General features: G+C 56.5%; 10 protein-coding genes across 10 annotated transcripts; 5 read left to right on the top strand and 5 right to left on the bottom strand.

Moving 5' to 3' along the window:
• Positions 1 to 347: 347 nt before the first annotated feature.
• Positions 348 to 3,363, top strand: D7B24_009062 (uncharacterized protein; the record flags this gene model as incomplete). Its single annotated transcript, XM_028643140.1, has 3 exons — positions 348 to 697; positions 744 to 1,552; positions 1,616 to 3,363. The coding sequence occupies 3 exons, from the start codon at positions 348 to 350 to the stop codon at positions 3,361 to 3,363; spliced, it is 2,907 nt and encodes a 968-aa protein (XP_028493202.1).
• Positions 3,364 to 3,819: 456 nt separating this feature from the next.
• On the top strand, positions 3,820 to 5,061 carry D7B24_009061 (uncharacterized protein; the record flags this gene model as incomplete). The annotated part of the gene is made up of 2 exons (XM_028643139.1): positions 3,820 to 4,019; positions 4,089 to 5,061. 2 exons carry the CDS (start codon positions 3,820 to 3,822, stop codon positions 5,059 to 5,061), a joined length of 1,173 nt encoding a protein of 390 aa, XP_028493201.1.
• Positions 5,062 to 5,284: 223 nt separating this feature from the next.
• On the bottom strand, positions 5,285 to 5,712 carry D7B24_009060 (uncharacterized protein; the record flags this gene model as incomplete). Its single annotated transcript, XM_028643138.1, has 4 exons — positions 5,285 to 5,360; positions 5,416 to 5,486; positions 5,542 to 5,616; positions 5,704 to 5,712. 4 exons carry the CDS (start codon positions 5,710 to 5,712, stop codon positions 5,285 to 5,287), a joined length of 231 nt encoding a protein of 76 aa, XP_028493200.1.
• A 597-nt stretch (positions 5,713 to 6,309) lies between these two features.
• On the top strand, positions 6,310 to 7,238 carry D7B24_009059 (uncharacterized protein; the record flags this gene model as incomplete). Its single annotated transcript, XM_028643137.1, has 3 exons — positions 6,310 to 6,397; positions 6,467 to 6,602; positions 6,665 to 7,238. 3 exons carry the CDS (start codon positions 6,310 to 6,312, stop codon positions 7,236 to 7,238), a joined length of 798 nt encoding a protein of 265 aa, XP_028493199.1.
• Positions 7,239 to 7,812: 574 nt separating this feature from the next.
• D7B24_009058 (uncharacterized protein) lies at positions 7,813 to 9,462 on the top strand (the record flags this gene model as incomplete). The annotated part of the gene is made up of 1 exon (XM_028643136.1): positions 7,813 to 9,462. The coding sequence occupies one exon, from the start codon at positions 7,813 to 7,815 to the stop codon at positions 9,460 to 9,462; it is 1,650 nt and encodes a 549-aa protein (XP_028493198.1).
• Positions 9,463 to 9,948: 486 nt separating this feature from the next.
• On the bottom strand, positions 9,949 to 10,856 carry D7B24_009057 (uncharacterized protein; the record flags this gene model as incomplete). Its single annotated transcript, XM_028643135.1, has 4 exons — positions 9,949 to 10,327; positions 10,415 to 10,564; positions 10,664 to 10,749; positions 10,836 to 10,856. 4 exons carry the CDS (start codon positions 10,854 to 10,856, stop codon positions 9,949 to 9,951), a joined length of 636 nt encoding a protein of 211 aa, XP_028493197.1.
• Positions 10,857 to 11,622: 766 nt separating this feature from the next.
• Positions 11,623 to 13,051, bottom strand: PEX13 (Peroxisomal membrane protein PAS20; the record flags this gene model as incomplete). Its single annotated transcript, XM_028643134.1, has 3 exons — positions 11,623 to 12,368; positions 12,426 to 12,932; positions 12,994 to 13,051. The coding sequence occupies 3 exons, from the start codon at positions 13,049 to 13,051 to the stop codon at positions 11,623 to 11,625; spliced, it is 1,311 nt and encodes a 436-aa protein (XP_028493196.1).
• Positions 13,052 to 14,143: 1,092 nt separating this feature from the next.
• On the bottom strand, positions 14,144 to 15,742 carry TOS1 (target of Sbf; the record flags this gene model as incomplete). The annotated part of the gene is made up of 5 exons (XM_028643133.1): positions 14,144 to 14,586; positions 14,637 to 14,809; positions 14,865 to 15,127; positions 15,182 to 15,430; positions 15,500 to 15,742. 5 exons carry the CDS (start codon positions 15,740 to 15,742, stop codon positions 14,144 to 14,146), a joined length of 1,371 nt encoding a protein of 456 aa, XP_028493195.1.
• Positions 15,743 to 17,762: 2,020 nt separating this feature from the next.
• RAD2 (DNA repair protein rad2) lies at positions 17,763 to 21,434 on the bottom strand (the record flags this gene model as incomplete). Its single annotated transcript, XM_028643132.1, has 1 exon — positions 17,763 to 21,434. One exon carries the CDS (start codon positions 21,432 to 21,434, stop codon positions 17,763 to 17,765), a length of 3,672 nt encoding a protein of 1,223 aa, XP_028493194.1.
• A 506-nt stretch (positions 21,435 to 21,940) lies between these two features.
• Positions 21,941 to 22,349, top strand: D7B24_009053 (uncharacterized protein; the record flags this gene model as incomplete). The annotated part of the gene is made up of 2 exons (XM_028643131.1): positions 21,941 to 22,057; positions 22,116 to 22,349. 2 exons carry the CDS (start codon positions 21,941 to 21,943, stop codon positions 22,347 to 22,349), a joined length of 351 nt encoding a protein of 116 aa, XP_028493193.1.
• Between the last annotated feature and the right edge of the window lie 153 nt (positions 22,350 to 22,502).

Raw genomic sequence — 22,502 nt, 5'->3', positions numbered from 1 at the left:
GTAGGGGACGATGCTCGGCGAAGATGATCGTCGTCGCTGATTGAAGACTGTCGTCGCGAGAAAGGCGTGAGAGCCGTAGCCGTGGTATGGAGAAATTTCCTGGTGTAACGGGCATTCACCGGGTAATCCTTATCTTATCGCACCCTGAAGGTGGGGTGAGCTCACCAATCATGTGGTGCGTCTCTCTTGCGGGCCCCGAATTTTCAAGCGGGACTGGGCCTGGCAGCAACTTTTTTTTCTGAAGGCCTGCATCTGGAACTGCTTGTGAGCACTTCTGTGGTGATCAACGGTTGCCTCTGTATTCCACATTGCCCTGAACGACAGGACCAGCGCAAAAGGACAACGTGATGGTCGGCAAGACAGATAAGAAGCCCCGCGCGGGAGACGTGGACCCGAATAAAAAGAGGAAGCGTGACGCCAGCGACAAACAACGAAGCTCCGACATCAAGCGCAACCGCAAGGACGAGAAGCAAACCACGCCCAAGTCGGACAAACGAACATCGGCTGCCAACGAACTCAAGGGGAATGCATTGAAGGTTCTGTCCGAGTTGCAGAACGGCGAGACTGCGAATACCACCATAAAAACGAGAGACCAGAGTGAACTGCAGTCTGCGGGCGAGTCCAATGGCTGGAAGATCTCATCGCCATTGGGTGGCAGAATCGCTGATATCGACCCCGTTTTCAGCAGCGATGCGAAGTATGTTACATCCAAACTGCTACAGCACTCGTCTAACATGAAACAGGCACCTCATTCTCACATACCACACTTCCCTTCAAGTCTACTCTGTAGCAGACTCTCTCCTCGTCCGACGAATCCCCCTACCGATTGCGAAAGACAACAAAGATGGCCCTGCTGCCTCAGTTCTCACCACTCATCTCTCGCCAGTGGAACCAGACTTCGTCTGGGTTGGGTGCTCTGATGGAAGGATATGGAAATTCAACTGGAGACGGGGTATCAAGCCGGAAGATACCCTGATAACAAAGTCTCATACGGCACTGGACTTCTGCGTTTCCGCGATCAAGGTCAACGAGGAACTTCACGATGTTGTCTTTGTGTCGGAGAAAAAGCAAAATGACGAGGGCACCATTGTTGCATACTGCCGCAAGGGCGCTTCCCACCTCGCGTCCCAGATTCTCTTCAAGACCGTCCGACCGGACCAGGCGATACATGTGCTGCGCGCCACGGCTGATGGAAAATATGTGGTCGGTGCCCACTCCGAAGGCCTAGTGGTCGGAACGATCACTGGAAAGGACCTGGAACTAGAAGGCGACTTCTTCAACTTCGACACAAGTGACATCATCTGCACTTTGGATCTACGGGTCACTAGCCGTCAACAAGGCCTCTCGACACCCAAGAAGCAAACTGTCAAACCCAGCTCAGAGGTTCTCGATGTCATTATTGGATGTGGCCGAGGCTCTATCTTCTTGTATAACGACATCATGACGAAGCTGCAGAGCATGCGCGGTCCCAAGCCCAAGCAAAAAGAGGTTCAGGCCAGGAAGTTTCACTGGCACAGGCGGGCTGTTCGCAGCGTCAAGTGGTCAAGAGATGGTGAGCGCTCCATTGGGTTCCTTTGAGGGCCCGTCACTAATTTTCTCTCAGGTCACTATCTAGTCTCTGGTGGCTCCGAAAACACACTCGTCCTGTGGCAAGTCGATACTGCCATCACCACATATCTTCCCCATCTTCCCGGCGCTATTGAGAACATCGCTGTGTCACCGAGCGGCGCGCATTACGCAGTTCACCTTGACGATAACTCGGCAATGGTCATATCGACCTCTGAAATGAAGCCGGTCACGTACGTGTCAGGAATCCAATCTGCAGCTCGGTACTTCGCACAGCCTAAGGATACACTGGTGAAGAGGGTAGGAGAGGTCTCAAAAGAAGTCCGCCACCCTATTCCGGCAGCTCTCAGCCCTCTGGACGCAACGAAGCTGCATGTTTGCGTGGGAACGGGTCAGCAGGCCATGATGTCTGGGTCACAACAGTCAGCACCCATTCTTCAGTCTTTCGACCTTGATTCCTTTACCAGTGTTTCCAAGCAAGCATTGGCAAGGACACAGCCCACGGATGTAAACATAACGGCGCAGGGAAATCCCATTTCCGAACCGGCTATCACACACATTGCCTTTTCCTCGGATGCGCGATGGCTGGCAACAGTGGACGACTGGTCGCCGCCTACGGGAGACATCGACAACATGTCGCCTGACGCGAAGGAGCACCTTGTGCAAGAGCGTCGTGAAATCTACCTTAAGTTCTGGTCGGTCTCCGCCGAGGACGAATCCCTCGCTCTCACTTCACGCATCAATTCGCCTCATTCCACCAGCAGACCTGAGACCGTCCTTGCGCTGGCTGCGGATCCTGCCGCGCCACGATTTGCGACCCTGGGAGATGATGGCCTGGTCCGAATCTGGCATTTCAAGACGAGGCAGACTGATGGCCTGACTTCGAAAGATACCAAGGGCCAATCTTTACAGTCTTGGTCTTGCGGCCTTACGGTTGGCATGGGCAGCCATGTCGGGGCAGACGTGATCCCTGCCGCCGAGGGCCACAAGGCAGCCAAACGAAGCGGTAGCATGAGCTTTTCAGAAGATGGCTCGTCGCTGTTTGTTGCCTTTGGAAGCCGGGATGATGGGACTGTATACATCGTCGACACGCACACTGGCGAGACACGTACGATGCTGGAGAATATGTGGAAGGGCGATGTCCGTTCACTGCAGGTTCTCTCTCCGTACATTGTCACCCTGTCCAACGACCTTCGGGTCTATGATGTCGTGGCCGACGAACTGCAGTACGGCGTAAAGCTGCCTAAGAGGGATGCTTCCTCGGTGCCTGCAGCTTTTTCTCATCTTCAAGTCGATAAGAAGTCCCGCACTTTCGCCATGGTCGTTCCATTCACATACTCTTCCCAGATTGCGGTCTTCAAGCCGGAGGACCCTCAGCCTCTCTGCATCGAGACGGTCCCCCACCGCATTACGAGCTTGGTGTCATCTGCGAGCTCCTCGGGCTTCGTAGCTCTGGACGATGCTGCTCAGCTCTGGAGCGTCACTGAGGTTTCGGACCAGTCTGCAATCTCCCTCTCCAAGCCTCTCGAAGATCTGCGTCTCGACACGACGGTTGAGGATGATGCGATTAACGGCGACGCCGATGAGGATGATCAGGCCAGCGAGATCGATTTTGCTACGGACGGAGACAACATGGAGCTGGATGATGACGAGACACACACCGCGATCGTGAGCAGGCAGAAGCTCGCCGAGCTGTTTGACGCTGCGCCGGCCTTCGCCATGCCGTCAATCGAGGACATGTTTTACAAGGTCACCGGACTACTGACCACGAAGCCGCTGGCAAGCACTGCTGCGTAGAATTGTATGCAAGGCGTTCTTGAATCTATGCTGGGCATTTTGACGGGTTTGTCTGTTTTTGCATGAGCAGGGAAGAATAAAAGGAACAACGGCGGAAGATGAGGGCCGTTTCCTGCCGACAGAGGTCGGATCGGCTAGCCAAGACATGCGGGGTTGACTGTCAAAAGGCACTGGCGAAGGGCGCCGTAGACCGATAGCCGGCCGGAATAAATAACGCCATCCGTCCACTTGATGAGATGACTGGACAGTGAAGCGCATGTATCATTTTCTTAGGTTCAATCCTCAACATCATTCGATTCTGTCCATACCAAATCGTTTATCGGTCCACCAAGTCACCACCCCTCAATAAAACACCCCAGCAAGCAAACACGCACGTCTATTATCTGCGAAGGGGGTTTGTGGCACCTACGTCAAGTCAGCACAGCACAAGTCACAAGGTCGCCACCAACTTTCAACATGTCCTTCACATCTATTCCGATTCTTGACCTCGCGCTCGCTCGTGATCCCGAAACGAAACCCAAGTTTCTTGAGGATCTCCGCCATGCACTCCTGGAAGTCGGCTTTCTGTATCTCAAGAATGTCGGCATTTCGGATGAGCTCTTCAATCAAGTCATTGCAGAAGGGAAGGGCTTCTTTGAGATTCCCCAGGAGGAGAAGTGAGTGCGGCTCGGTCCCAAAGTTGCCAAAGTTGCCCCACCTCGTCATCGTGACTGACGCGGATTCAGACTGAAAATTGAGATGAAGAACGCAAAATCGTTCCTCGGGTACTCCCAGCTCTCAGCAGAGATCACAGCCGGTGCCATCGACCACAGAGAGCAGATTGACCTCTCAACAGAGCATCCCGTCCCGGGTCCCCTGGACCCCCTCTACTACAACCTGCACGCCCCCAACCAGTGGCCCTCGCCTTCGGTGCTGCCGAACTTCCGCCAGACGTTCACAGACTACATGGATCGCATGGGCGCCATCTCCGTCGCGTTTACGTCCCTCATCGCCGAGGCAATCCAGCTCCCGGCGGACGCGTTCAACAAGTACTTTGACGCCCACCAGCAGCACAAGCTCAAGGTGGTCAAGTACCCGGACCTGCAGGAGCTCGGCCTCGGCGACGCCCAGGGCCAGGGCGTCGGCCCGCACAAGGACAGCATGCTGACGAGCTACCTCTTGCAGGCGAGCGCGCACCGCGGCCTGCAGGTGCAGAACGTGCGGGGCGAGTGGATCGACTGCCCGCCCATCGACGGCACGCTCGTCGTGGCCATCGGGCAGGGGCTCGAGGCGCTGACGCAGGGCGTCTGCGTGTCAACGACCCACCGGGTGCTGTCGCCCGAGGCGGGCCAGGGCGCGCGGTTCTCCATTCCGTTCTTCCAGGGCGTGCGCGGAGATGCCGAGTTTGAGGACCTCGAGACCGTCGGCGTCGGGCGCGTGCCGGACGAGGTGCGGAGGCAGCGCCAGCTGGTCATCGAGAGATATGGCGGGGAGCGGCTGGATGACGTTGAGTTCACATTTCGCAGGGGCGGCGTCTCCAAGACGCTGGGGGAGGCAACGCTGCGGAACAGGGTCAAGAGCCATCCTGACGTCGGGGAGAGGTGGTATCCTGATATCCTGGCTGCCATTCGCGAGCAAGAGGCACAGCTCAAGAAGGCGGGAAACGGGGTGAGTGTAACACTGCCCGCTGCTGGAGCTCCGCCTGTCACGGCGCACTGATTGATGATATCACGGATTAAAATCCAAGACTGCAGTCATGTCCGAATCCCGTGTAGGCAGTCTTCTCTTTTTGGTTGCTTCGTTCTGCTTCGTTTAAATCAAAGGTTCCCATGCGCCATCGCTGTATGCCACCGCCCGCCGCCCTCACACCACGTGAATCCTCAACCACCGGTACGCCCGCTTTCACCCCTGTCGAACGTCTGCATCGCCTCAGTCTGGTCGATTATGCCTCGACGCCAAATGTCGGGAAGCAGTCGGGCAGGGTCTTCTTGTGCTTGTTGTCGGCATGCTCGGTGAGACTGCGTCATGTCAGTCAGGGGCCATTGCCATACTACCGGAAGCGATTGTACTCACGCGGGCGCCTTGGTGGTCTTCAAGAAGGTAGCCTTGCAGATCTGGCACTGGATGTCCTTGGCGGCAGCGTTCTGAAGAATGGCCATCAGCATACAGTCTTCCCGGCGATGTCATGGCGCAACATACCACTTTCAGCTGCGACTTGGCAGGCTTGCCGGCCTTCTCGGCGTTGCGTTCACGCTTCTGTTGAGCCCTGTTGCCCTGCAGCACGCATATCGGTCAGCCCCTCAATCGACGTCCTGCCCCGCCAAACAGCGAATTGGTGGAGGGGTTTCAGGCAGGACTTACGTTGCCCATGTTTGCGGTTGAACGATAGTGTCGAAGGAGCTGTTGGTTGGATAAGTTGCGGTGATTTCGGGGGGGAGGTAGCAAGTCAGTCGAAGATCATTTACGGCAAGTAAGGTGGGAAGCAGAGGTTGCGGTGTTCTGGTCTGACGGCGGACTTTTTTTCTCTTCGGGAAGTGAAGGACAAGGGGGAAACCGCCCGCAGCCTACTTTTGCGCTGGCCAATGCGGGTCGAGGCGGGATCGACGGGGCCCAGGGTCTAGAAGCGTGCGCAGGGATCCACTCTGACTTGGGCTCACTCGCTGCCTCGCTCGCCCACTGTTACCGGGGCGGATGTTGGCTATCGGGGAAGGCAAACCCCCATTACTCGTTCGTGATGAACTCATCTCGACTTCGTTTCCCGCGCGCTGCTATACGAGACAGACGTGATCTTTGGCTCAAGTTATCGCCAGTGTTTTGGAAACCTCCGTACACAGCTCGGGCGCCTGCCTTTCTCGTCGTCAAGGACTGCACTCTGAAGCCCACTGTGGCAGCTGTCTGAGCTAGGGAGACACCGCCGCATGCTGTCTGCATGATCTGTATTCCCGCGGTCCCAAAATCTCCAAGACGATGCTGGCCAACGCGATAGGAAGGGCAGAGTTTGATGAGCTGCTTGCCAGTTACGCGAGCGTACTGGAGTCCATCTCGGCAGCAAAGGGTAAGTGCATCAATCGCCACTCTCTCACAACATGCTTCAAATTTGCATCGCTGAAACTGGCTGTGACAGAAAAGCCAGGCCAGAAGACTTTAAAGGAACTCGATGAGTTTCGATACGTTGAAGCCCCTCGTCTATTTTCGCAACATGGCACGCCCGAGAGACTGATGAACCACGACGATGTCAAGATTCTGGTCGAGTGGAAGCTGTAAGCGCTGCAACCTCGCGCGGCTCGTTTTATATTCCGGAGACAGTCTGACATATCGACAGACGGCACGGCAAGTTTCGGCCAACACTCATGACGTTGGTCACATCAAACGACTCGTCAGCCGTTTCGAAGACTATCCAAGACGGAATCTCGACTTTTGGAAAGACTTCGGATGTGGCCAAGGCGCTCGCAACTCTGGCAAAGCTCAAGGGCATCGGACCTGCCACCGCTTCGCTTCTTCTTGCCGTTCACCAGCCTGACGATGTCCCCTTCTTCTCCGACGAAGCGTATTACTGGCTATGCAACGGCGGAAAAAAGGAGTCATTAAAGTACAATATGAAGGAGTACGATGAACTCATCCGTGAAGCCAGAGCGCTGATGAAGAGGTTGGAAGTGTCCGCAATGGACGTGGAGAAGGTGTCGTACGTTGTCATGAGGCGAGAAGATGCTGGCGTCACGCCCTTGACAGCCAGCACACGGGACTCGAAGGCGTCGAAGGAGGAGGCTGGCGATTCGAAATCCGAAAAAGACAAGTCAAAGCCGTCCACCGCGACCAAGAGGAAGTCAGCACTCCAAGACGAAGCGGCGAATCAAACATCTCTCAGGCGATCGAAGCGTGGCAAGCCATCCTTCTGAATTCTGGCGCTGCCAGAGGTCAGCTGGCACAGCGCTCCAATCCTGCTAATTGTGGTACGGCAGGTGCTGAACCAAGCACAGCTCCGCAAATCGCAGGGTTGTAATTACGCAATGGATTTATCACAATGACAGAGCACTTGGAGTCCGATGCGTTTGGCCCTCTGTTGTCAAGAAGACAATGGAAAACGGCAATCGTCATGCAGTGAAGCGGCAGCGCGGGCCGGGTGCAGGCGCGTCCAACACAGCGGTCGCTGCAAGAGCCTAGGCCCCCAAGGGCCCCTGCCAGGGAGCTGGACTCTGGTGCAGTCCAGGCAGCTCAGCTCGCTGCGACCGATTTTCCGGTGGGGACTTGGTCACCTTCTGGGCTTGGGAACACACCGCGCGAACGCGGGGGAATGGCAGAATGTGGGGTCATTGCCACGCGCCTGGGGTCCTCCCAGCTGCTGCTCATCAGCGCGTGTAATACTTACTGACTCTTCAACCGTTCGGTTCCATCGCCTCATTAAACACACCTCCACGCGACCAGAGGCAGGGTCGTGCTTGTATCCTGCTGAAGGCGCGCCGAACCGTCATCATGGAGCAAGACCATTCCGAGCAGCACGGCCACGACCAGTCCAGTCAGCAGGAACATGATTTCTCCTCGTATGCCAATATCCCTTTCACAGATGATGTGTTCAACGTGCCCATGCCGTCTTATGGCTCCCCGGGCATGGCGTGGCCGGAATCCTTACCATACGACATCGACCAGTTCAACCAGTTCCAACAGAACTGGCCGGACATGGACTATGGCATGTCGCCGCCACCCCCGCCAGTGCCGCAAATGCCTCGAGCACCAGAAGCGCCGCCACAGCTGCCCCGGCGCTTTGCACAAATCAAACAGGGACTTGTCGCTGGAAAGGAGAATGCCATCGCCAAGTCCTGGGACCGGCTGCTCGTTTCCCTCCGAGCGGAGATTGCTCTCATCGAAGTCACAAAGTCTGACATTATTCCCACCATCGACTTTGCAGACCTCGAGGACCGTGATAAAGTCACAGAATTTTCGGCCAAGTTGAAGAAGCGAGGCGCTGCAGTCATTCGCAAGGTTGTTCCTTCGGAGGATGTCATGGAGTGGAAAGAGGAGACCGACGGCTACCTGGCTAGCAATCCCGGCACCAAGGCCTGGCCAACTCGAGACCCTCACCTCATGGGCATATATTGGACGCCTGCTCAGATTAAAGGACGCGGACATCCCAATGTCCTGGCGGCACAGAAATTCCTCATGAGCCTCTGGCACTCAACCGATGCGGAAGCGCAGGTCAGCAATAATTTCCCGGTATCGTACGCAGATCGTCTGCGCATCAACACGCCTGGCGAGTCCAACTGGCATCTCAACGCCCACGTCGACGGCGGCAGCGTCGAACGCTGGGAGCCGGACGGCTACGGCCGCGCCGGCACCTACCGCGCCATCTGGGATGGTCGCTGGGAGGACTACGATCCCTGGGAGAGCAGCTCGCGTCTCAAGGTCACGTCCGACCTCTACAACGGCGCCGGCTCCTGCAGCATGTTTCGCATGTTCCAGGGGTGGCTGTCCATGGCCTCCATCGACCCATCAGAGGGCACCCTGCTGCTCTGTCCCATGCTCCAGCTCGCGACCGCCTACTTTCTCCTCCGTCCCTTCTTCTCGCCCCGCGTCCCCGCCTCCGCGTCGCCTTCGACCGCCGCCTTTCTGGCCTCCGATAACTGGGCCCTCGACTTCTCACAGACCTCCATCCTCCAGGGCGCCGTCCCGTCCTACACCCAGGAGCTCAACAATGTCCTCCACCCCCACCTCCACCTCGACAAGTCCCTCGTTCGCGTCCCTCGCGTTGAACCCGGCGACTACATCGCCTGGCATCCCGACATGGTCTACGGCGGCGACAAGGTCTCCCCGGTCACGGCCCCGGCCACCATCATGTACATCCCCGCCTGTCCCCTGACGCAGACGAATGCCCTGTACCTCGCGCGGCAGCGCAAGACGTTCCTCCTGGGCCGGCCGAGTCCGGACTTTGGCGGTGGCATCGGCGAGGCCACGCACGTTGGCCGGCCCGGCACGCAGGAGGTCAACGACGCCGGCGGCGACGAGGCCCTGCGCGCCATGGGACTGCTTCCCTGGGAGGAAGATGATGCGTCGGGGCAGCACGAGGTGCAGCTCCTCCGCATGGCGAACGGGATCCTGTTCCCGGACCGCTACGACATGATGGTTTGACGAGTCGAGACTTGGAGCGTGGGCACAACTGGATATGAATGCGATTGATCGCTAGCTAGGCGTTGGGACTCTTCACTCATTTGGACGATACCTTTTGCGTAGGGACTCTTTTGTTTCTTCCCACAGTTGACGTTATCTTTTGCGCGGGACCGGGTGGATAGGTATAACAGCGGGACGGGCAACGAAAAAGCACAGTAGTAAGACCGGTCGAGTGTTTATGGAACATTGAGTACACAGGACAAGATCTAATGAGAATAGTGAACAGTCGTCATAATAATTCAAAAGCGAGTCTGCCTAACGAGGCTCGCTCGCTCGCTGCTTTTGACACCGGCTAGCCTGCAGACCACCGGAGAACAGCTATAAACCCCATGGTCCGACGCCTACGCTTTCGTTTCCCGAGTTCGTTGTGTGTGCGTGCGCTATCAAGTCCCGTTTTTTTTCCTCTCTTCCCGATGGATAGTACCCGTACATTGAGTTTTCGTCACCTTAGTCAAACTTCTTGTCGACGGGCTCGCCAGTGGCGGCAGCGTACTTGTCGCTGAGCTCATCGTACGCCTTGTGCAGCTGGGTAGACTGCTTCTTGAGGTTCTCGAGGTCCTGGGTCTTGACGTCAAGCTCCTTGCGCAGCTTAGCAATCTCGCCGGGCTTGCCGCTGACGGCGAGCTTCTCCGACTCCTTGGTGTTGGAGTTGGTGCCCTCGTAGCTCTTGACGCGGTCCTCGAGACGCATGACTTCCAGGATCATAACATAGGTGCGGTTGAGGATGAGGGAGAGGAAGAGGGTGAAGCCGCAGAGGTACATGTTGCGCTGCGAGTAGAACTTGCGGGCCTGGACCTCGAGACGCTCGTGGCCCATGACGGCGGCGCTGTGGGCGGGATGGTCAGTGGATCGGTACAGATGCAAACGTGGGGCTTGGGCTTATGGAAGCACGAAGAGAGAGTGAGCTACGTACCCGTTGTTCTGCTTCTCAGTGGCGATGGCCAGTTCGACCTGGACCCTGTAGACGCGGTTGACGCTGTCGATGAACAGGATGAGGATGAAGACGAATGTGATCTTCATCCAGTATTGTATCTTTGCTACAATTGGACTCTCGGAGATGAAGCTGCCAAGGACAAGGTCAGCTCGTGTGCTCAAGCAGACAGCTGGGCAGCCCGAGGATCGGACGTGGGCCGATCAAGACAAAGGGCTGGCAGAAACCTACGTGAAGAGCTTCCTCTTGATGGTGAAAGGAAGAGGAATGATGAGGAGCATGAACAGGGTCATCTCCAGCATCAACAGCACGAATACCTGTGAAGTTCGCGGTCAGCCGCGTGATCTTGACGTGGGCTCAGAGTTTTGCCATGCGACATGTGACAAGCTTCGAGGCAACGTACGAGAGTGTAGTAGAGCGTCATCTTGGCTGTTGGTTGTGATTGTAGTTACTGAGTGGTTGGGATGGGCTGCGTCCTGATAGACTGATGGATTGTCCAAAATCTGAATTGCGGTAGGTGGCTGCAAGAGAGAAGAAGGGACGAGATGGGCAGAGCGGGCTTTTGTAGGAGACGTGACGATGATGTGGTTTCAATCCCGGCAGAGGTGGCAGGAGCTGAAGACGGACAAGGGTGGGGTGAACAGACGTAAGTCGACAACGTCATTGTGGCTGGTGCAAGCTTGCTTGGTGTGGCTAACGCCCGGATCAGGGTCGTGCTGAGATCTGCATCAGAAGGACGCTCTGTCCAGGTGGGGTTGAGCATAACATCCCAGTCGCCCGTGCTGCACATGCTGCACATGTCTGAGAATTGTGTACATGTAGTGCAGGAACCCTGACGACAGAGTGAGAGCATTGTGCGGAGGACAGCCGCCGCTTGGTGGAATACGAGAGCGCAAGGCAATGCACTACATTTTCCTATTTCCGATTCGAAGCTTCGCAACAGTAGAACGACACTGAATCAAGTCGAAGGGGTTACAACCAGGCGATCCAAAGACTCGAGGAATCATACTACATTGGTATTCTTCAAAAGACCATGCCCCCAATCCTGCAACGCCCAGCTTTTCGGTCCAAGTAGACCAGCAGTAAGAAATCCAAGCCCAGCATACACGAAGTCTGGTGAAATACACATGAAAAGGCCACTACGTGCCGAGTTTCCGTCTCCGTACACATTCATGACACACACAACCCTCCTAAGAGTAGAATTGGCTCTTCTGGAAGCTCTCCGCGCTGACATCGCCCACCTTGCTCTTCACTGGCTCTGGCACGCTCTCCACGGTGCTGGTCATGGTGCTCGTCCTACTGCTCTCGCTCGCCGCTGCCTTGATAGCTGCAACCGGCTGCCCGGGCCTTTTGATGACCTCGAGGTACGTAGCCGGGAGGTAGCCGGTGCGGCCATCACGAGCCCGGCAGCGCCACCACTCGCTGGGGTTGCCAATAGGGTCACTCTTGCTGAGCACAGCGACAAGCTCGCCCCGGCGCACTTCCATATCAACTCCCTGCACGGCATTGCCGGGCTGGGGAGTGAAGTCGTAAAGGGCTCGGCAGTAGTCAAGCTTGGACGGGTCAAGCTGTTGCTGTACAGCTTGCTCGCCCGCTGCAGCGAGGCGCTTGCGCTCCTCTTCCTCGGCCGTGGCAGCGAGGGAGTTGATCATCTTCCTCATGAGATACGGCAGGCCGAAGGCAGCGAGGACGAAGAAGAAGAGGGGCTTGCGGCTGGCCTTTGGAGGTCCCAGAGGCGTGCCGTCTGGTCCAATCGGCTGGCGGCCCTCAAAGCGTGCGAAGGCGGCAGGCGTCAAGGACGTTGCGTCGGCCGGGGGTGGCCGGCCGGTAAGCTTCGCTAGAAGTGTGCGGATCCATCGCATCAGGGTGAAGATGCCGAGAATGGAGCCGAGAGTATCCTTGAGGTTACCGAATTGCTCGGCGACGGAAACCATGGCTGCAGTCGGATTAGCAATCGACATTCCGCGCCCCTGAAAGAGCAGAAGCAACATACCAAAGAAGCTCGAGTGAGTCGCCATGTAAGTACTTTCCAGCATTTGTGCAAAGCCTCCAAAGGCCTGCACGATACCTTGCAGCATCTGGAAAGTTGCCTGGGTGCTGTTGTTGAACTGGTTCGTCAGGCTGTTGGGGTCATTCGGATTTTGGCCCATGCCAGGCATGCCGCCGTACATGCCACCTCCATACATGGAGCCGCCGTAGCCACCGTATCCTCCATACATGCTGCTGCCGTACATCCCTCCCATGGTTCCCCCATAGCCGCCGTAGCCACCCATTCTCGAGTACGAGTTGTAGCCGGCGCCGCCGCCGTATGTACCGTAAGGATTCGCCATGCCAGAGCTGTATGCTGCGGCGTTCTGGTTGACCGATGCTGCGAGAGAGGCCGGTCGCTGGGGGACAGCAGGCGCGTCTGCTGATGCTGTGGCGATCGCTGAGGAGCCTTGCGCCGGCGGGGTCGAGATGGAAGCGGCGGTAGTGGTGGGAAGCGTTGTCGGTCGCGCTGCTGTGATTGCGGTTGTTAGCACACCAGGCATCGAGAAGATGACATACACGGGCGGACATACCCGATGCAACGGTTGCTGCAGCGCCAGGTCGTTCCCAAGGCTTAGGTGGAGATGCCATAGTACGCTGAAGATGCTGGGGAATAAAAGTCGACTGGCGTCAGGAAGGCCTGCCCGCCTCGAAGACGAGTAACGAAGCCGAGGTGGCAAACGCTGGGTGTATGCCGAACTGCCGGCCAACGGCCAAAGGCGTAACGCGACGGGAAACCGGTTGCACAACGGGGCAGTGTCTGCCGCTATATGTACAAGGACAGTCGCGCAATGTCGTCCGGTCGGCCGTCGAGGGTTGATACGTGGTGATGGATTGTGAGGGGATGTTGGAAGAAATGAGAACATGCGTGAGGAAACCAGCCGACAGCGAGCGACTCGGTTCGTGGGCGGCCGATTCGGGGGTGGAGTACTGGGGAAAACAGGCTCCTCTAGTCTCTGTTGGCTCATTCGAGCCAGTCTTGGCTTCTGCATGGGCGCGCATCTGATCACGCTTGAGTGGCACTTGCCTCGGCAAGACCAGTCACCCCGTACTTTCTCCGCCTCCCATGCCGTCCGCCCTCGGCTCGCTGACTCATCGTCCTCTGCACTGACAATGTGCAGTCGCCTGTGTTCGCCGCGAGTGCGCTCTGACCACGGTCTTCCCCCTACTGAGACATGGAGAGACTTCATGTTCTTCATGGCTACCACAACTCACATAGGCGAAGCCTGTGCGCTGGCGGGCTCTTTTGCAGTTGCAAAAGTATCTGATGTGGGTGATCCAGTCGTATCAAGACAAGACATGTGGCTCAGTCACGGATGGTCCAAGAGGAGTACGCGACGTGCACGCTCGCTCCCATTACATGCTGAGAAAGTCAATCCCAAAGACCTTGAGAGAAGGCGCAATGGCTTCGCAAAAGCCCACGAGTCTGCCACCCTTAAAAGGGGTTGTAGAAAGCCAATGCCCAGACACATTCATCTAGTAGATGTGCTAGCACCAGACAAAGGATACTGGACGGCACGTCATTCTCAAATCAGACGTTCGTTTACCACGAGCTGCCATCTTCTCTCTTTCACGCATCCAACAAAGTCCAGTCTTTTCACCAGACATGGCGCGAACCTGTAAGTATGTACTAATGTCAAATCTAGAATTGCAAACACCTTGCCCCCTGCTATTGTCGCGGCCTTAGCTAGCAAGCGAGAACAGACTGAAAAGACTATTGTCCTTCCCAGTTTGGATCCAGCTCTGGACCAGGTCCTCGCTGAGGCTGGTAGCAAAGTCAACGTTGTCACCCAGGATCTTGACGGAGACTTGACCGCTGGCGGCATCAAAGACAGTAGCGACGTTGATGAAGCCGTCCGTGGGACGCTTGAAGTAGTCGGACGATCCGCCGTTGACGTTGGTGTGGAAGGTGCTCTTGCACTTGGTGTCGCCGGGGGCGAGGACTTCGAGGATGTCAAATTCGCCGCAGTCGGTCTGCCAGCAGGAGCAGTCGCCATACTGCTGGGTGCGGGGAATCTTGGCGTTGAGAAGCCAGGCGGCGGGCATGTCAGCGTTGAAGCCGCTGCTGCCATCGAGGGGCATGCTGAACCGCATCAGGAAGACCTTGGACTCGCCTCCGAAACCATCTGGCAACAGTTAGGACTCAAATCTGCACAGGCTACAATGAAAAACATACGATAGGCAACAGAACCAGGACGGACGTAGCCGCAGCTGCCATCGGTACAGGGCTTGTCCGAGTATATGGCGAATTCCTTGTTGGAGGGGATCAAGACCTTCTCGAGAACCTGAGGGGACGGGGAGCCACCGGTAGCTTTGGAGTTGATGTAGGAGAGCGAGTTGCCCCAGACGCTATTATCTCTTGTCAGAAGGGCACGTTGCTAATTCGGGGCATCGCAGTACTCACGTGTCGAAAACTCCAGAGCCGTCGCCTCCGTAGTTGCCAAGGAAGACCAGTCCATCGGCAACACCCTTGTCAGCGTCGTAGTGGGCAATGCGGGTATAGTCACCAGTGGCAACATTTTCCGGAGTGGACTTGGTAGGCGTGGGCCTAGGAGCCACGGAGGTGGTGGTAGGCTCCGGATACTCCTTCAAGGCCTGCGCCTGAACCTCAGGGGCTGCTGGCTTCTCCGCGGGGGCGGGCTTCTCCTCAGCGGCGGGCTCGGTGGACTTGAGATAATTAGCCACGACCTATCGGCGGTCTTTTGTGTGTTTTTGACTCACAGGGACATCAGTGGCACCATGGTAGGTGTTGATCCAGGAGACAACCTGGCCATCAATGGTGGCCGTGATCCAGTCCTCGCCGCGCTTCTCCTGGGCGTGTTTCTTGTGCAGGTGGTGATGGCCGTGGAAGTGGCGGCGGGCGTGGATCTGAGACTGGGGGACACCAGCATCACGCTTCTGCTTCTTCTCGACGATGTTATAGACGTCGAGGCGGTCCAGCTCCAGGGGTCCGCGTAAAATGAGAGCGAGCTGTGCGGTCAGCAAGTGGACGAGGCAAGGCGAGGATGAGTGTCAACTCGAATTTTAGGGTTGCCTTACCTCCTCGTTGAAAGGAGCAAGAGGGCCGGTGAAGGCCTTGTCTTCGAAGTTGCAAGAACCGTCGCTTCCCATATGAGACACAGCCTTGTAAGTGCCAGGGTGGCCGACGTTCGAATACAGGATTTGGTCAACGGCACCGCAGAACCAGTTGCCGCCCTCGTCCTTGGCGGAGCCGGTGCACTGCTGAAGGCCGGCGACCATGGCGGCCGAGCCGAGGGTCAGGAGAGCACTCGAGGTCTTCATGTTGTTTCCGTGTTGGGTGCAGCAAAGGAGTGTGTGGGTGTGCTATCCAAGGTGGTTGAGAGGAGAAGTTGTGCAATATTGAGGTCCAATATCGCCCTTCTTTCCGAGGCGGTGGCTGGGGTCCAGATAATCAACACTCGGTTTGGATGCCAGTGAATGCGTCAGGTAGAATGGTACGGCGTGGCAAAGCGTTGCACGAATACGAACCGAGAAGGACAGGCAGGCGATAGAGTCAAGAAGCTTGAAGGAGCGGATAGGGACAACAAGTCACCAAGAATAGACAACGAAGGATGCTAGACTGATGCGGTCAGGGAATCACCAGCTTGGCTGCGCAGACCGAGTCTGGAGAAAGGAGAGGGAGTCGACGGGGGCGGCGCGCGACGGAGGAGGGGGGGCCGTGTCTATAGTTATGAAGAGAGGCAGACCAACAGGCCTCACCCAGTCCACCCTCCATGAGAAAGCTTGGTATCTCCCCCTAGCTAACCCTTAAATTCATGCTCTGTGTGTTCCTTTCAGGTCTGTCTACTCTGTTGAAACGCCTAGGCAGCCGACAGTGGGAATGGGGGCGAGGCGAAGCTGCAAGGGGCGGCGGGGCGACAAAGTACGATCATGACCAGGGGCAGGGGTGAAAGGCCAGCACAAGTTCAAGGCCCAGGTACGCGCTGCAGCCCCCATCGGCCCCCTCCCCTGACCCCAATGATCATCACGAGTGTAAAAAGTACGGTGCCTGTCCATCAGGAAGAATGTTACCCAGGCAATGATATGCTCATCGGGCCCTTCAAGAAACAAATGGGTACCTTGCAGCTGGCATCTCGGCAGGGGCGTCTGCAATCTCACATCAGTCCGCCGTGACTGCATCCCCAAGGGCTTCAGTGAGATCATTCGCCGGCCCAGTCGGCGCCAAGGGGAGCCAAGTCCTTGAGTTTCGACTCGCCCGAAAGGAGGTCGTCCAACCAGTGCCAGCCGCTGCTGCTAGGCGGCTTGGGCTGGCTGGGCTCTCATCTCAAGCCAAATTGAGGTGCTGGCAATCGCCGTGGTCTAATCTGTTTATTGCCAAGCAACGTGCTGTTTTCAAAGGTCTAATCCCGAGGCTACCCCAAGGCTGGGGGGTACATGTGTATAAGTATAGGTGTATAGGTGTGATCGACAGCGCCAGAACGTTGGCTGCTCTGGTTCCCCGTCTGGGCATCTGCGTGGATCTTGGCTGCACTTCAGGTGAACCGCCGCCAGAGACGGAAGGGATATTCAGGATCTCTGCTTTCCGGGCAACCGCCTTCCCAGGACAGCTCGTCGTGCCGGGAGTCCAGCCCACTTGATGTGCAGCTTGATCCTTACCCAGCCACCAGATCGGCCCCCTTTCTTCACGGCGCACCAACTGGCATGCTCCCTCTCGTGGAATTCCCGGCACAGGCGCACGTGCTGTTGCTGGGGTTCATCCTATCTCGCTGTCCAAGGTCTGAGGTAACCTCATCCCACATTCCACCGCCAACGGGTGGCTCCCCCACTCACTGTCTGTCAATCACCTGAACACGACGTGAAGAAAGCTTGTGGCGCACAGCGCTTCCTCGGGCTCGTGCTCGTGGGTCACAATCCTACGGTAACGCTGTTGCTCGACGAGGTGAAATGCTGGCCGTCGGGGGTCCTCGTTGCCAATTGACGATGCCTCCACCTCTGGTTACGTCGTCTGGTACCCGCCGATCTGCTGTCGAGGATGCCGACTCCGAAGGGGGTATCGTCCGATAAACCCTCAATGGCTGTAAGTGAAACCCAAGCAGACGTCGCCCCGGATCCCAAGTGCCGCATTAGCCCCTCTTCGGCACCCCTGTGTCTGTTCGTCGCCACGTGTTTGTGCTATGTACGAGAGATGGGGAAATTGGGATGACGAGTCGCTGTCAGAGAACAGACAGACCTGCAAGACACAAGGCGCCACCATTGGCCTGGAGGGCTGGAATTTTGTCATCATTCGTTGACAGCTTTCAAACTAGCAAAAGTTGTCTACCATTTCACAGCTCACGTACAATCAGCGATCCGCCCTCGTCCTCTTGCCGCGACCCCTCGTCCGCGGCACCGCGGCCTCTGCCTCGTCATCATCCTCGCCTGTCTCCGGTTCCTCATCTACCAACGAGTTCCGTGTCGCTGCCCGAACCGTTCGCTTCCGTTTGCTCCCACTCGATGTCGTCGGGGTATCCGTAGTTGGTGATGATTCTGAGACACTTGCGCCAGTGTTTCTCAGTTTATTGACCGCTTCGGCCATGCGCTTACTTGCCTTTTGTTTTTGTCGTGGCGCGAACGACTCTTTGGCACCAGTCCCGACGCCACCTTCAAAATAGCGTGTGATGTTGCTCTGAGTGCCCTCCACGTCCCTCCGGTTCATGTCACGTATGACAGGCACCAGCACCTCGTCCGTACGCTCTTCGCTCCAGCCGATTGTGGCCATGAGGTATTGCCGCAGGCCTTCCAAGTTTGGTACACCCCACTGGAATGTTTCGGGGCTGTCATCTACTTCAGGCTTCATGTACGCTTCCCTTACCGCAGGGTTGGGGAATCCCACGGGCAGGAATAGCTTGGCCGCCTGGCTCTTGCGGAACTTGCGCCGGAATGCGTTCGGCGCATCGTCTTCCTTTGGTCGGCGCTGTCCCTGCACATCCGCCCACCAGTCACAAAAGGCGGCCAGGCCGCCCTCCGACTCTGGAAACTCGGAGAGAATCTCAACTGCCGTGACAGGGCCCACGCCTGGTAAGCCATCCGTATAATCAGACCCAAGCAGCAGGGCAATTGACACTAGCTGCTCGCGTGACAACGAAAGTTCCTTGTCAAGATCCGACGATAGGTAGCACTCAACAAGTTTGTTGCTGTTGAACATGTTCTTGTAAACGCGCGTGCCTCCAAAAAGGAATGTGTCGGAATCGTCTGTCACGATACCGTCCACCAGCCCAAGACGTACAAGCTCAGCACACTGAGCTTCAGCTTCCATCGGCGCCGTGATGTAGGGGATGCCGAAGAGCCGGAGCAGGGCCTGGCATTCACCCACCATGACTTGCGTCACTTCGTCGGCATCTCGCCGATCTTTCTTCTGCTGCGTCCGTAGCGCTTTCAGCTCCCTCTCGTAGGCCTCGCGGTTTTCTTGCTCTGATTTATGGTTGAGTTCGCTGGCGAACCGAGCGTGCTCATCTGCCTCTTGGGCGAGACTAGCGAAGAGCTCTTCGTCCTCAGGGTCGCTGTATTCATCGACATCGCTATCTCCGAACGGATTGTAATTGTCTTCGGCATTCTCATCCGCAGGTTGTGCGGTCTGCGCAAGTGCTTCTTCGAAATCAGCCTGATGGGCAACACCAGTTGTGTCAGGTTCCTTGTCAGCTGTTGAGATGTCTGCGACGGGCACAACAGGCTCGGGGGTGTTTGAAAGCTCCCTGACGGTAATATCATGTTCATCCTCCTGCTCCGGAATTTCAATGTCCTCGAATTCAGGTTCAGGCGAAACAGAGGACTTGCTAGAAATAGCGACTCCACCAAGAGTGATCGTAGGAACCGGTTCATTGGCTTCGTCAGCTGAAGGAGCGCCGCTCGAATTACCTCCAGGTACTGTTTGAGTCTCAGTGACTTCGGCCTTCTCGGAGCTTTCTTGCGCCAATGAACTTTGTGTAGAAGATATCTCTGCTGGGGAAGCCATTTTCTTGGGTGCGGGAGCAACCTCCAAGACCTCTACGTCGCTCCCATCGTCAGAAGAGGCAATCTCGATCGTCTCGTTTTGGCGCTTGCGCTGGAACATCATCTCTTCTTCCGCTGCGGCCTCCCTGTCCTCTGCATTGATTTCTTGCTCAACTTCTTTGGCCTTCAACATAGTGTCACGAATGTCGGTGTTGTCCGTCATCCACGGAGGCAGGGGCTTAGGTGCGTTTGGATCAGGCTCTGGCTCGAAACCACCAGCCATGTCGTCTAGATCACCCATCAGGGGTTCATCACCGCCCGAACGTCGACTCGAAGGCCGTTCTGAAGCTGTTGGATTGCTCGGACGTGATCTGCCGGGAAAGATGGACCCAATATCAAGCTTTGGAAATGGTAAGGGTCCGCCAAATGGGTTCTTGATGTTGCCAGGCACCGCCTTTGGCTGAGCCTTCCTGTTCTTGCGCGAAGCTGCCAGGGCAGCTTGTAGATCATTATCGCTGTCGCTACTGCTGGCGTTGCTTTGCCGACGTTTAGGCACGGCAGCACTGGCTCTGTTATTGACGATGTGGGCAACCATGCGGCCGCTCGAGCTGGCGATCGGCTTGTTCTGGGGGACTGCCTTCTGTTCCCACTGGGGAACAGCCAGCTCCACGTCCTCGAAAACGTCCTCAACTTCGGGGGTGTCAGAGTTCGCGACATGTTGACTCCGGAGCGACAAAGCGATCGCCTGGTTAATGTCGTCCTCTTCTTCGGGGTGAAGATCCTCAGATTTTTGCTCCTGGGATTTTGTTGACAGCTTCAGTGCCGTGTCACCACCAACGAAGAGAGAATCTTCCTCATCCATGGGTTGACCCTCTGTTCCATGAGATAACTTTGGCAGTCTATTAAGGCCCTGCACAGGAACGTCTTCGAACTCCTCCTCCTCTTCCATCTCCGGTTCTTCGTCTTTTTGCTGGTATTTGAACTCCAGAGCATCGATATCGATTGGTTTGTGAGCTTCGCCGATGTCCTTCTCTTTGCTGACGACACCAAGCGCCCAGCCGCCTTCGACTCCATCGTTCTTCACGAGAATGTACTCGCGGTCTCTCTCACCCGCGATACGACCGCCTCCATTGATAGTCAGATCGAGGCCGGTCATGCCGACTTCCTTCATCAGCAACTGTGTCAAATTATTCCTTTCCTTGACCCTCTCAATTTGAAAGCGGGAGAAATCCATCCGATTGGGGAACATCTCCTCGAGTTGTTCCTTGCTCAGACCCATTCGCAGCCGACTTCTCAGACGGGCGGCGTTGAGAATATTGTATCGATCCGGCGGCGGCAAGCTCTTGAAGAATTCACCGTTAAAGTCGATCTTGCTGCAGTCGTAAAGATTGAGGTCCTCGCCATTGTTGAACTGTCTCGCGTATTCTTCCAGCTCCTCCACACTCATGATCCTGGGATCATCTGCCCTTGCCATGGAAGAGATGTCCCCATCCAGCTTAGGAAGATGATATTGATCCTGCTTGCGAAATGTCCGCGTTTGCTGTCGCTCCTGCTGCGACATGCCAACCTCACCCACGTAGACGAGCTGATCCGCATTCGGCACAGCTTCCTCCTCGGCCATCTCGGCCTGCCTAGCTCGCTCGTCAACGCCCCTCTCCAGCTCTCTCTTGCGCTTCTCGTCCTGTTCCTCGGCGATTCGCTGCATCTGCACGGCGAGCAGCTTGCCCGCCGTGCGAACAGCGTCATCGCGGCGTCCCTCGCGACGGCGTTTGCGCCCTTGGATCGTCTGTCGCTTGAGTGCGGGAGCTCCACCGTCGAAGACGAAGACGGGCCGTATACCAAACCAGAGGAGCTTACAGATGCGGCGGAAGAAGCCTACGACGTGTGAATTGCGAAGAGCGTTGCCCTCCTTATCGCGCACGGCCTTGAGAAATTGGTATATCCAAATGGAGGCGTCGACAGCGAGACGCTTTCGATTTAGAGTGGCAAGATTGGTCGGGCGCGCACAGGGCTGGAGGACCGTCCAGAGGCCGTTCACACCCATGACGGCGTCGGTCCCTGGTGAGGGATGGATTCACAACGTGTGAGCTTCGTAGGTGCGTGAAGTGATGGGAGAAGATTCCCCTCAGATGAAATATTGATGAAGCATTATGGTATGTGCCCTCGAGCCGATTGCGGCCGTGACGGATGGGCACAGCGCTGCTAGGAGTTGTCGTGAAGGTTACAAAAACCACATGCGTGAAGTCACGACGCGTTTGGTGTCTCGACCTAGCGGACTTTATAATGATGACGCTGATGCCTGCCAGTATCTAATTAGTGGCCCCACTCTCCGCCTCTTCTCCTACCCCACCCCCTTCCACTGGGAACTCTGAACTCTTGGCTGCTAGGTATCGTTACAGTGAACTGTATGCACTGGAGATCTTGGCACTCTACACCAAGCAGAGCCTCAACCTCCCAAGCCGGGGCAAACGTCTCAATGCTAGAAATCAGCCTGCCCAGCTGACCTTCGCTCCCCTCGAAACACCTTTGCGCCATCGCCAGGGTCTCGTCATGGAGATGGACAAGGAGGCAGCGAGGGACTTCCTCTCCTCGCTCCTCAACAAGAACCTTCGAGTCGTCGCAACTGACGGGCGCATGTTCCTTGGCCAATTCAAGTGCACCGATCCGGTTTGTCCATTGCCGATACTCCATGCTTATGACTCGAGCTGACAGCGTTTCTCTGCAGGACCAGAATGTAGTCCTTGCTCATACCTACGAATACCGGCGGCCGACGTTCCAGCAACAAGGGGATGCAGCGCGAGCGGCGGGCGCGAACGCGGAGAGCGTGAAGATGGATATGACTTCGCGCTATTTGGGGCTTGTTGTGGTACCTGGAGAACACATCGTCAAGATTGAAGTTGAAGAGTTTGCGAGCCAATTGAAGCACAACAATCCTTACGCCGAAGCTGCGGTGGCATAATGTGGCAGTTGACATGGGAGTTTGGGGCCTTTTGGACCCCTGGAGCGCGCTTGGTGAAACGGAAATCACGCTTAGAATCAAACGACGACACGAGCAGATGGTAGAGGAATGTTTTGCATAATGAAAATTCATAAACCTTAAAACTATCATCCA

The sequence above is a fragment of the Verticillium nonalfalfae genome (genome assembly GCF_003724135.2).
Source record: "Verticillium nonalfalfae strain VnAa140/NRRL 66861 chromosome Unknown scaffold_87, whole genome shotgun sequence".
NCBI lineage: Eukaryota > Fungi > Ascomycota > Sordariomycetes > Glomerellales > Plectosphaerellaceae > Verticillium > Verticillium nonalfalfae.
Note: the sequence above shows the minus strand (reverse complement) of the source record. Positions and strands in the feature narration are given on the sequence as shown.